Raw genomic sequence first — 13782 nt, forward strand, 5'->3', positions numbered from 1 at the left:
TATCAATGATTTATTTATACTTAAGAGTTAATTAATTTGTATTTTCAATAGTTTTATATGAAGATTTTTCTAGTGAAGCTTTCACTTTTCACCTCCTATTGAATGTAAATTGCAGCTTTGGGGCCAAGATGACCTATAAAAGTTAGGAATGACGTTAAAGTACATTTGGTAACATAATTTGTTAATTCTGTTGGCTTAATAGCCTATCTTTGTTGTTGAAGTTCAAACCATTTTTTAGCAACACCTTCTCCCCTTCTCCAGACATCCCTTCAGGGACATTAATCAAAAGTTATTGGCTTCCTCTCTGCTTCCCATGGCTATGACCTTGAAGATAATCCTTCTATCAAGACAATCCTTTTCCCCCAGTATCTGTCCATGTTAATCTTTCAGCCACTATAGACATTATCATCCCTCAGAACAGGCACACCTTCAAGTTCTCTAAGATAACCCTCTCTCACAAATATGTCCTGTTTTTATGACTCTGCCTTCGTTTTCACCAAACTTTTTATTTCTTCTATGACTTCTACTGTTTGCTCCACTATTTACTCTGGTATTTTCCTTTCCATATCAGTTGTTCTCATGGCATCTCCCCATTACCCCTGCCTAGGCTCCCCAGCCAGCCTTTTCAGCCTTGAGTTGGCATGCCTTCTTTTCTCTACCACACCCAACTGGCCCTATTCCTGTGTAGCATTCCAGGGTACCAACTGAATTCAAGAAAACCAACTGGCTACTCTAAAGCTCTCTCACTTTTATGTTACATTGAATGTTTTCTAAAATAACAATCACAGAATGTTTTTCTCCTCACATCACTGTTCCCTTGTCAATTTCCAAGCTCTTCAAACCTAACACTCTCTCTTTTAGAAGAATGAGTCAAACTAGAGTAAGTCTTGCCAACTTCTCACTTCTGTACTTTATCATTGTGAGTGTCTAGAAAATTTTAAATACCTGAATATCCCCATATCTTAATTGGTTGAGTTTATAAAAACTAAAGAGTTCATAATTTAGTGTGGGAATAGATAAGAAACAAATAATTAGTGAATATGATAAATGTCTATAGCAGACAAGAACTGAATATATTTGGAGCATAGAGGTAGAAATATTTTAATCTCCATGAAACTTTCCAAAATAACATGATATATTAAGAGAATAGTAAAACCTCTTCAGTGTCAGATCACACAATGTTCAAGATGAGCAGACAGATTTTTGTTTGTAGAATGTTCTTTATTTTGATGATAACGAATGACCTCTTTATATACACACTGTTTCTTTGGAAAGATAGGCCATAAGAACATTGAAAATGGAAGAAAGATAGCCATTCTTTTGTTGACTACTAACAGGATCAACCTAATTTGATTTTTCCATTTCATTTGTCCTATTTTGTCGCATGGTTCTGCCAAGCATGCTCATTTTTCTTCATTCCTTAGCAACCTTATATTCATAGAGTTTTTGACCTGGAAGGCCACATTAACATTTACTTTTTTGTGAGGTAGTTTTCCTATGTATGTCTTCAGAATAAGAGAACTATGCTCTTGAGATTAATGTTACTGAATAACTCATGAGTGGATTAACAGCATCAGATTATAAGCATATTTGTTGCCTTAATGACACTTGTAGGTGTGTTTTTTGTTCATATCCTTCAGAAGAATACAGAGATCAAAGTTGGAGCTAAAATTACAAGAGTAATGTCAAGGAGGAAAGATTTTTCATGTTTGATCATTAGAGCAATATGACAGATGAATTGCTAGGATGAACTCAGTTGCTCTTCTCAAAACTGAGAAGATGTTGCTGTGAATTCTGCTTTTGAAGCCCATCACTGCATTGTGATATGCATTTGCTTACATTTGGGCCCAAAGAAGTAATATATCTCACCATTCTGGGATGATATAATGGCAATATGTCATTTATATAAGAGACATAGTTATATTCAATAACATTTTAAAGATGTAGATGAAGTTGTTCAGATACACTTTGAAGGAATACTTTGAGTTCACTCTTTCTCTTATGTTCAGGTTCAAAACATTATTTGTGGCTGGAGAACGATGTGATGTGGAGACGCTGGAATGGTCCAAGAAGGTCTTCAGAGTACCTGTCCTAGATCATTGGTGGCAAACTGGTAAGCATTTTCCACACATGGACATAAATATTGCCAAATGTTCAGAAATTTGCAAGGACTGGAAGGAATCCAAGCTATGATTATGAGGTACTGCCTCAGGATTCAAGTGATTTTGGTTTCAGTAGAAATTAATAGTTCTTTGTCACATTGTTTTTGAAAAGCAATGGCCCTGGTATCAGAATCTCTGTCATCCTTTTCTGTTTTAAACAATCTAATTTCTTCTACATAACTTCTAAGGCAGAGGAATTTATTTTTGTACAAAGGAATTATAATAATATATGTAATTTACTTATTTACTGTTTTGTTTTTATTCTCAGTTTTTCTCAGACTAGTGATCCTTGGGAAGCAAATTTTCATATTAAGTAGATAGTATATAAATTTTGGAACAAGGAAATAAAGAAAAAAACCCACCAATCTTCTTTCTGTTTCTTTTGAGGGATGGCTTTGAATATATGTGAGTGGATAGATGGGTTGAAATCTGTTTTCCTCTTTACTGATTATAGAGGTGTTTTTCCCTTTGACTCGGTGAAAATAATTATGGGAGTGCTACAGCCTTCATATGTTCATATTTCAATTCACTTTCACTTAGTTCTATGAATTACACCAGCCCCTTTATATTCATGTTTTCAATGCTCTCATTTTCTGATTACTGGGAGTAACACCAAATTTGTATTAAAAATTAATTAAGCATCTTTGCAAAAAGTAGCTCTGATTGTAAAATGGTTGTAGTCTTGAAGGTCAAGGAGACAACTAGAACAAGATCAGTGTTTTATAGTTTACATTTTTTGAATTTGAGAAATTACTCTTTTATATTATCTCCTTGGATATCGGTCTTTGGACAAATGTGTACTCTATATACATTGTGATATGAAATATAAAATGTATCAGAGCAGAAGACATGCTCATTATATAAATGAAAATCAGACATAAGGTTTCTGTTCTCTCATGTTTTATTTACTAAAGGAAAAATTATTCATCTATGGTTCAGATTTGTAACTAGGAATTTCAAAAGATAAGATAATATTGGAAGAAAAAAAATCAATGATATATAGAGAAATACATAAGAAGAAGTGAAGAATTATTATTTCTGCTGCAAAGAGTGTTTGTAGTACTGATGCATTCCCTATATCCAAGAGAATTTTAAAAGTTATTTTCCTGGGTATAAACTGGAAAAGACCATGTCACCTTTGAAATGGTTTTCTTGATCAAAATGGAGGAGTTTCTTTCCATCCATAAGTGACCTCATGTCAGTGCTTGCATAAGAGTTCTGTTTATGACTATGACAAAGCTTCTTGACAGAAGTCAATGCATTCAAAAGTAAAATTATGATTTACTTTTTTCTTATGGGTAATTTTTCACATAATGGTCTGAGTAGATACATGAAGTTAGTGCATTCGCGTTTACAAGAAAGCTCACTGAAGCCTGTGAAACCATCACATGAGGTCTCTAGTAGTTAATGAGTTGCATGGAACTTTGCAATTTTTCTTTAATGTATGGTTCAGAGGGAATTAATAGCCATTTGGTCTCAGCAACAGTTTGTTACTGTTACCAGCATGAAATGGCCTCTCATTACTGTGAAAAACAGGATTTCTGCAAATAAAATAACTACTTCCAATTTCTCCCATTTGATTTTACAGCTTATTTTTTTAAAGTGGTATATTCTATTTAATTTACTTTTTTAGTATTCTGTTCAATTGAACTACATAAAGACTTTCATATTGAATAGGTTAGGGAGGTACATTGATGAATGAATGCATAATTTTCTACTTTGTAAGAGAATTTCATCCCAGGTGGTACAGATGTCAGCTACTAAGAGAAGATCTAGTTAGCATCTTTATTAATTTGCAAGCAAAATAAATTTATCATTTTAAATTTGTATATTCAGTACCTATAAAGTGACACAGAAGTTCAGTTTTTATAAACATTCTATTAATGTTATATTAAATTACTCTTAAATCACTAGAGGGAAAAGCCAAGTATTGTATTGGTGATTATTCATTCTTAGAAAAAGAAAAAGATTGCTACTCTATTTCTGGAACATCTACTGTTTAACATATGGGATAGAGGGTGGCACATGTCTTCGAGAGCTATGCTGATAAACACAGCATAATGATTAAGTGGAGTTTAAGGCTTGACCAAAGAAGACTTTTCTTTATTTCAGCTTTCAAGTCTGTGGGAATCCTCTTTCTTGTTGCTGACTTAGAAATTAATATTTCTATGCATGTACAGACTTTTATGGGCCTTTTATATATATTTAAATATATATATATATATAAATATGTGTATATTTATATATGAAAAATTCATGAATTGACCTTTGGTCACACTAATATAAAATAAAAGTGATTCAAACATCTAAATATTAAACAACCTACTGGAAGATAGAATAGGTAAAACGTTTGAAGACATAAGTGTAGACAAAGTTTTTATGAATAAAATCTTGCTTGCACTGGAAATATTAAAAGAATCAACAAATAAAGTCACATCAAGTTAAAAAGCTTCTATACAGCAAAGTAAACCATCAACAGAGTGGAACGGCAACCTGCAAAATGGCAAAAAAGTTGCCAGCTACTTTTCAAACAGAGAACTAATATCTAAAATATATAAAGAACTCAAAAAGATCAGAACCCCAAAATTTAAAGACCCATTCCAAAAATGGGCATCTGAAATGAATACACACTTCCCAGATGAAGAAGTACAAATGACAAATAAATATATGAAAAAATGTTCAACATCATTGGTTATTTGAAAGATGCAAATTAAAACAACACTGAGATGCCATCTCACTCCAGAAAGAATGGCTATTGTCAAGAAATCAACCAATAACAAATGCTGGTTAGGCTGCAGGGGAAAAGGAACACTTCTCCATTGTTGGTGAGAGTACAAATTGGTATAATTACTATGGAAACCAATATGGAGATTTCTAAAAAAACTAAAAATAGAGCTTCCATTTGAACAAGCTATTTCCCTTCTAGGTATCTTCCTGAAAGAGTTAAAATAATCATACCACAGTGATATATGCATAGTCATGTTTATAGCATCACAATTTTCAATGGCTAAATGTTGGATATAGCCTATATGCTCATCAACAGATGAATGGATAAATAAAATGTGGTACTTATATACAATGGTATGCTACTAGGCCATAAAAAAGATAAATTTGAGACAGTTTTAAGTAAATGGATCCACCTGGAGAACCTAATCCTAAATGAAACAAATCAAACACACAAATTTAAATATCACATTGTTTCTCTTGTGTGAGAAACCCAAAGAATAAAAAAATGCAAAATAGGGAATAGATACTAAAAAGTAGGAAGAGCTTTTCAAATGCAAAAGGGAATGAGAGATGGAGAATGGGAGAGGGAAGAAAGGGAAAAGCGATTTAAAGGAAAACAGAATTTAAAAAATAGAAATACAGTAAAGCTTTTGTAGGTGGGGATAGGAGAAGGATTGTGGGAGGAGAGGGGGAAAGGACAAAAAAAAAGAATTAAGATATGTTATGTACATGTATGAATTATCCACAATGAATGTGTTCATTATGTACTGCAAACATGTACTAACAAAAATATATGAGCACAAAAGAACTGTTTGGTAATTGTGAGGTATACTTTGAAATTATCAAGTATGTTAAATACCCAAAATTTATGAATAAAAATTGATTGGTTTCTGTGACTTGGGTTGTAAGAAGGTAATCCATTGATGTTATTGTGTTGTTTTTGTTACCCAGTGTAATTTATATTAGCAACAACGGATTTTTATGACTAACATTCTTTTTGATCCATTAATTTTAATACTGTTTGGTGTTTAATTTAAATAATATTTAAGATTCTAAATGGAGAACTACTGTGGAGAATCTGAAATCATATCAACACTCTCCACTACTCGAGGACTGCTTTAATAATCACTTGTTGTTCAAGACCACTGAAGTATGAAGCTCTTGATTTGGATTGTAATAATGTCATCATTTACTGCTTTCATGAAAGAAATAGGTATTGGTAAATTTGGAGAGTAAGGTTGTATTTAGCTGACTCATAAATTTGGATTAAAACTGAATTGGCAATCACCCAGATGTTTTATCATCACAGTAATTTAACCATGAAATAATTCAAGACATATAGATTATGGGCTAAATTTTTCATTTTCTTTTTTGCATAGAAATTGAAAAGTGGAGGTGAGGGAATCATAATTTAGAAAGGAGAACCAAGAGAATAGATAATAATTCCATTAAAATTTGTTAACGTGTGTTTATAAAACAGAGCAGCCAGAACTTCGCTATCTTCAATGTACAATTTTCACAGATCTTCTTTAAGACCGAGGGCCTTACCAAATGCTCCGAGGAGCTGACTGGAGCGAAGAACCCCCAGGAGGGAATACACTGGACAAGTTGGAAAGTAAAACAGACCTTTATTAGTCTGGCCAGACAGCAACCTCCAAGTAAACAAGCTTAGAGAGGCAACTGGCTCAGAGTCCAGGGCTCTTTTATAGGGGTTGCAAGGGGAAGTTAGCAAGCAGAGATTATGAAAGCGAGATGCTGATGGTTAGGGGATTTAGATAGCATGTTCCAGTACATTTCCTGTTTATGGGGAGTTGGGTAATTTCGAAGAACACTGTGCATTACGTGAACCTTTGTTTTTCTTCCCAGAAATGACATCACATGGTTTACTCAGAAGGGGAGGGGGAGTATCGAGTGAGGCAACATGGAGTAACCTTTGTTCAATCTCATATAGTCCCACACTTCAATAATCTGTACTGTTATAGATCATTTCTAGGATTAAGAGGACCTTTCCCAGAAATCAGACAGCACAGTTTTAGAAGTTGTACTGTCAGTACAATGTATGGTGTTCTTTGCAAGAATTATTTTTTCTGATTCAAGATGATTACAAAGAAGTTCTTTTACTTGTGAATAAATGGCTTCATATGCACAGATGTGCCCATATATGTGCATGTACACACACACACACACACACACCTATCTGGCCCAATTCCTTAAATTTCAGAGACTATTAATACCCAAATGCAGTAGAACTTATCCCTTTTTGAATTTTCCTATTTTCTTCTCACCTTCTTTTCTATTTGAAGTAAGACATAGTATTTATTTAGAAATAATTGTATCAAAATATTTTGTGCTCTATTTTTTAAATGTTATTTAACCCTGTGTAGTTATCCTAGTTATTTTTTCACTTGCTATCAGTAGGTTAATTACAGATCATGACTATACAGGCCAGGCATGGTGGTGAATTTCCGTAATCCCAGTGTTCTGGAAAGATGATGTAGGAACACCACAATTTAATGTCTTAACAAAACCATGTCTTAAAAAATAATAGGGCAGAGGATATGGGTTCAATCCCTAATGCTACAAGGAAAAGAAATTAAAAGATTATGACTGAAAACCTGGACTACTCAAGTTTCACAATGGCTTTTCTAAGAGACAATTTAGAAGGGTTTACATATGCAGAGTTTGTGACCCTTTCTGCTTGTTGCCTGAACATCTGTGTAGTTTCCATCTAGAGTTTAAAAGGGAAGTGTTTTAAGTGTTCTTATATCCAGTTAATGACGTCATAATTGGCATGGCTTTAGTGGAGGAATGAATCATCACAGAATTTTATGTATCTTGAGGAATGTAAAGGAGAAAAATTATAATTCATCTAACGGATTAAGAAATTGGTAGTGATTTAAGGTATTGATTTTTGCTTTAACTGCCTTGATCCATCTTAAGTTATTATTTCTTGAAGTAGTCACTGTATTTCTCTTCCTATTGATTGAACTGCTGTGTTTTAAATTGCAGCTGTAGTTCCGAAGTAACTATAGTCTATATAGTGCCTAAATCCTCTTTTTTGAGGAGGAATTTGAAAATTCTGGATTTTATTAAAATGGACCCAAAGGCTCCTGCAAAATTCAATTCTGTCAGTTCTTCAACCCAAACCATTGTGCCAAAGGGCGCCTACTAACTCATATCATATTAGTAAAATGTGTCAAGGCTACTTGCTATGACAATTCTTTTTTTTTTTTCATTAAGTTTATCAGTACACTTTAGGTATACAATACAGTTACATTCATCATTGGGATCTTGTACTGTTACACGATGTATCTTGGTTCTTATTTTTTCCCCATTCCCCTGCCCTCCCTTCACCCCCTCCTCCCTTCCCTATTTACAAAGACTTTGTTTCCATCTTTTCCTTTTCTCAAATTTTTTCTTTTCCCTTCTTTTCTTTCCCCTACCCCTCCCACTTCTCCTACTCCTTTAGACCTTTTCTTCCTATTTCACAATATTAGTTTGTAATAGCCAAAATTTGGAAACAGCCCAAATGCCCATCAACTGGAGATTGGATAAAGAAGATGTGGTTTTTCTATAAAATGGAGTACTACTCAGCCATAAAAAATGAGAAACTGGAGACATTTATATCTAAGTGGATGCACATTGAGGCCATACTCTTAAGTGAAATAAATAGGACACATATGTGTAAATACCAAATAGTTTCTCTGGTGTGAAAAGCTATGACAATTCTTATTTGCACACTGTGATAGGGTATATACTCCCTAGGAAGAGACAACTAGGACAAGTGGTTTTCACCACAAAAATTGGTTAGGCTGACTGAATTCATTCCTTCTCCTTCAGTATATCTGGAGAGAATTGCTTCTCGGCCTTTTGACTAAGATCAGTATATCTGGAGAAGATCCCTTCACCCAAAATATATTTTTTTAAAGCAATCCATATTATTTATGAGGCTCAAACTATAAAATAAAATAATTAATTACACCTTGATAATAATTATCCTAACCAGAGTTGTCTATTGGAAATAGTATAGGCACAAATATTGTAGTGTCTCATTTCTCATAGGTAAACTGATTGCAAAACACTTAACTGGGATGTGAAGATTTGATAGGTAGTCTATGAGACCAACTCAGGTTTTTTTTTCCTGGCTCATTCTTTTTCTTTGTCACTCTTGAGTTCTCAGACATTCTGTTTCCATGTGTCTATGTTGATATACTAACTGTAGAAGAATTTGAATTTGTTAGTTTACAGTTACAGGTTTGTCTGCTATAGGGAATTTTCCTCATCTCCCTTATTATTTTATTATTATCCTTATTATTATCTTCATTTTCATTTTACCACTATGTGCTGTGTGTGAGTTTCTTCCAATTTCAACATGGTTAGCTTGTGCCCCATGTAAAATCTTTCAAAATTTATTGCAATTGCCCTTCCAGGGGCAAGGCAGCAGTAGCAAAGTATCTTTTTGATGCCTTTTCCTTGAAGGCTACATCTGTAATTGTTTGCAAACCTATTCTCTGTGAATTGGGTGCCAAAAGCCACTAGTAAATGTTAATCTGGCTGTAGATATGGGAGCAAAATATTGGGAGGTACAATCAAATATTGCCTTCAAAGTTTTGAATTTTAACATTATATAATTATCTGTCTCTGAGTTTTGCTCTGTGATTTCTGAATCAATCAAATTTGGGCTATTGTGGTAGAATTTCTTTAAAGTACATTCTCTGTATATTCACAGGCAGTGTATTGAACTAGTGCAGATCTGCACTGCAGATCTCAGAGGGTGGATGGAATAGACCGACCATGCCATTTTCAAATACTACAGTGAAAAAAGTTTTCCAGTAGTATGAATGAATTGCTACTGTCTGATGCATTTTTGTTTTTCACAATGTAATGGCCAGAAATAAATTCATCTTTTTTATTCTTAGAAAAGACATTTTTGATAACTCAGTGTAAGAGATTGTGATTGGAGAAAAAAATTGCATAGAAATAGTGTCATTCAGTAACATGTGGCTAGAAATGCTATGACAGTATCCATCTGGTGAGAGGAAAAAATAGAACCTTGATGTCATCACTGTTGCCAGGTAACAATATTTTTTCTAATTTAGAGCAGTCCACATTAGTTTAAAAGTGGGTGATTTTACTGATAATTTGAGAAGCAGAAGTCTAGAGGTAAGCTGCGTGAATTTGGTTTGTGAAATAATCTTTCATCAAAGGTAAGGCATGTTTATTAAGACTTTCTTTTTGAAAGTGACAAACTGTTTATAAATTGTTAGTCCATCTGAAAATGAATTCCCAAACCAAGTTCCAGTCACTGAATTGGGCATTTCCTTCTTTTTAGTATTGAAATGTTAAAAGAATATCAAATTGTTTTTTATTAAATATGATTATATGAATCAGCTTGGAGATATATAATTGCTTAATAGAATCACTATTTGTGCCCATTATGACATTAGGAAACTTTCTACAAGGGACCAACAACTGGGGAATCAATTAATGCAGTTGGTTTGGTCTTTAAAATATCATCTACCCTAATTGTTCTGACCTTGACAAGGATCTCATTTAATTGACCCCAGAAAGCTGAAAATAAGTCACATTTTTATAGATCTCTACAAGAAGAAGAGTTTCTAAAGCTTTTCTAGAGGAATCTTACTGTCTGGAAAATTGATTCACCTATGTAATGCAAACCCATGCCCTGGGGCACCCTTGCCCTGCAAAATGGTTTCCCAAATCCTCTCCCTTTTTTGTTGTCATATTTAGTTTGGAAAAAAACAAGTGTCTATATAGGCTCCTTGGAAAAACAATGTAAGTAATCAAAAGTGATGTTGAATCCTAATAGGAAAGTGCTTAAATCCTAGTTCAACCATGTACTCTACAGAAATATGTACAAGCATCCTAATGGTGTTCTCAGTCTGCAGTCAACACTCAGTATTATTTTCCTTCTTCTATCCTTTCTATGAATATGCTTTCATGAACGCAAAGACCATCTTTAACATCCTGGCTAGTAGGTACTGAAAATCATAGAGTTTAATTTCTTAAAGTCAGATAGCTCATTAACATCAAGAACCAGAACTCTCATTGTTCTGTGAGACCAAACGCTCTCTCTTCATGTTTTAGGCCATACCTTCATTGATTCAGCACTGTTAATGTTATTGAGCTGCCAGCTATTTTGGGGCTTTTTCATTCAGTCATCCTCAACATGGTGGTAAAGGAGTGAGATCAGACCAGTGTCTCATATCTAGAATGAATGATCTGCTTCTAATACAAAAAGTTAAGTTGCTTTGCGTTCAGTATTTTAAACTACAGTTGTATCATTTCCTGAACACAAAGATTCAATTGATTTTATTTCACTAGTGTACAGCTCACTGATCCAGCTTTCCTTTGCTACCACCATTCAAGTTATTTATTCTGCAGTACATACATTCAGAGGTGGAGAGAGTTTTTTTACAAATTGCCTCACTGCTGGTCATGATGCTATGATTAATATGACTCAGCAGTACCAGGTTGCTGAATTGACTTAGGTTCAGTATTTTATCTTTTAACTTGGGCAACCAACTTTTAAAACCACATTGCCCAAATGTAGTATTCTTAGAACCACCATAGGGGCAGAATAGCAGATTGCCAGATCCAGCAGGAGCTCTTATTTACAGAGTTAGACCACTTGCCACCACATTCTTTCTTTCAGGCCTTGCTTGCATCTCTTCTTTATGTGTTGCTGTTAATGTGAACCAAGAACTTTAACCTGGACGTACCCTACTTGCTTTTCTCCAATATTCCAACAACCATAAAAACCTTATCTTTAATATAACTGAAAACTATCTTACGTTCTACTCTCTTTCTCCTGTACCAGACTACCAGCATCTAATTGAAGTATTGATCTGAGTTGTTAGCTATTAATTTAGTGCTTCAATTTGCAACTGAGAAATTTTTATAGAGAGAATAATTCTGAACAAATGGCCCCTGCAAACCTTTTTGCATGTCCTATTGTTCTTGGACTGACATCTAATTTCTTAACATGGCATTGAAGGCACCGCCTCTGCTCATCTCTTACTTTTGCCGTTTTTCATCTTCTTTAGTCCACCTGCCATGTCCTGGCTTTGCTCTGCTGAATAATTTGCAGTCCCTTGGTGGTGTCATTTCTGAACATTTATACATGCTGCTCCTCCTATTTGGCATTTTCTTCCACCTCAAAACTCCTTTCTACCACAAAGAAATGTCTCTCAGTGAGTAGAATGTATTCAACAAACATGTATTGAAGGACTGACCTTTGAATATTGTTTCAGATGTATGAAAAATTTGTAATAGAATTATAACAGTAGGATACAGCCTTTCCCATCTTGAAATTCTCTATTTCTCCTTCTCTACAGTTTATTTTGGATAGGATTCTGTGATTTTCTACTTATTTTTTAAGAGCCCTAATCTTAATAATGGGAACTTATGCCTAAAATCATGTCAGAAGTTTGTTTTTACTAGTCAACAAACACATGCCAGGGGCTGACCTGTTTGTTACTGATGATACAAATAAAGCTTAAACATTCAGGAAAAAAATCCTGATTTCAGCTGTACAGTATAACAATGTCTTCATGTAACTGAATACTCAATTCTATTTGAGAATTGTGTTAAATATTTTAAAAGATTTTATATTTTTTAATGGGAAATATTCCAAGTATCTATTACTGTATAAAAAGAAAAAAAAATGACACCCTAACCTAGTAGCATAACACAAGGAGTCTCTGGGTTGCTGATCAGAACTCAGTGGTGCCTTATACTATCAGTAGATTTCAAAGTTGTAAATGTAGTTTCTTAGATTCTTCATAATTTACTGCTTATTCACCATTCAAAAATAAATTTCATTGATAATCTAATGTGTATCTTTTTTTAGTTCAGTTTATATTACTTAGCAAACAATCATATTGTACATTTTGGTTTGCAATTATTTACTAAACAATGTTTTGTGAGAATTATATCCTACCAGACATTTTTCTGTGGTGTTTGAATGGCCTTGCATTATATATTAATAGGAAATAATTCCTATTTTGGGAAAATCATCTAAATTCTAACATAAATAACACTATTAAGAACATTCTTATCACTATACAGTCTTACAAATATTTCCTTGTGTATGTTCTTTGAAGTGGAATAATTGATTTAAAACGTAGGTAGATTTTAAAGATTTTTTTGGTAAGAATTGCTAAACTACCATTAATAGATGAACTGACTTATATACACACAAACACACATATTACAAAATGATCCACTTTTAGTTTGTGTGGATCATCTATCCATAACCTCTGTCTCTCATTTACCACCTAACTGGACCCTTGTCCTGCCAGTCTTGTGAATTCTTATATGAATTGATTCCTGATGTTCAAGAAGTCAGAAAAATCTATTAACTAATTACTCTAATACAGCTTCTGTCTATCTCTGCACTTCCTCTCATTCTATCTGGCTGCCCAAATGAAATAAATCTGACCATAAAAACTGAATGTTGTGCAAATGTTTAAATAAAATATATGCATATTGTTATGTCTTATTAACTTTTTTGTTCAGAAATGCTTATTAGTAGCTTACAACATGATTCACACTAAAACCTTAAGGTCTTTTGACAACTTTGAGTTAGTTGTAAATGATCTGTTTCTTCACTCCCTCTCTGACCTTGTCTCTGTTAATACTTCATGTGTTCTCCTTCAGTCATATTGATTTGTCCAATTATTCACAAACAGTCTATGAATAAACATACCTCAGAAACTGTACTTAAGGTTTACTCCCCTGAGATTCTTTTCCCTTAGATATATAAGTGTCACATACAGTCTCTTCTCTTATTCAACTGTTACCATCTCTCCAACCAATATAAAATTGCACACACCCCCAAGGATTTCAGCTCCTGTGAGAGGTTTCTTTT

At 33.7% G+C, this 13782-nt stretch overlaps 1 protein-coding gene across 3 annotated transcripts in view; it reads left to right on the forward strand.

Moving 5' to 3' along the window:
• The window catches only part of Acss3 (acyl-CoA synthetase short chain family member 3), a 197894-nt gene that overhangs the window by 143264 nt on the left and 40848 nt on the right, over positions 1-13782 (forward strand). For all 3 annotated transcript variants that reach the window (XM_087192557.1, XM_004867522.4, XM_087192556.1), the window contains exon 9: positions 2010-2113. In XM_087192557.1, coding sequence (XP_087048683.1) covers positions 2010-2113 — 104 coding nt within the window. The remainder of the gene's footprint in view (positions 1-2009; positions 2114-13782) is intronic.

This window comes from Heterocephalus glaber, unplaced genomic scaffold, assembly GCF_053883595.1.
Source record: "Heterocephalus glaber isolate CG9 unplaced genomic scaffold, H.glaber_assembly_v1.0 deba00001572, whole genome shotgun sequence".
NCBI lineage: Eukaryota > Metazoa > Chordata > Mammalia > Rodentia > Bathyergidae > Heterocephalus > Heterocephalus glaber.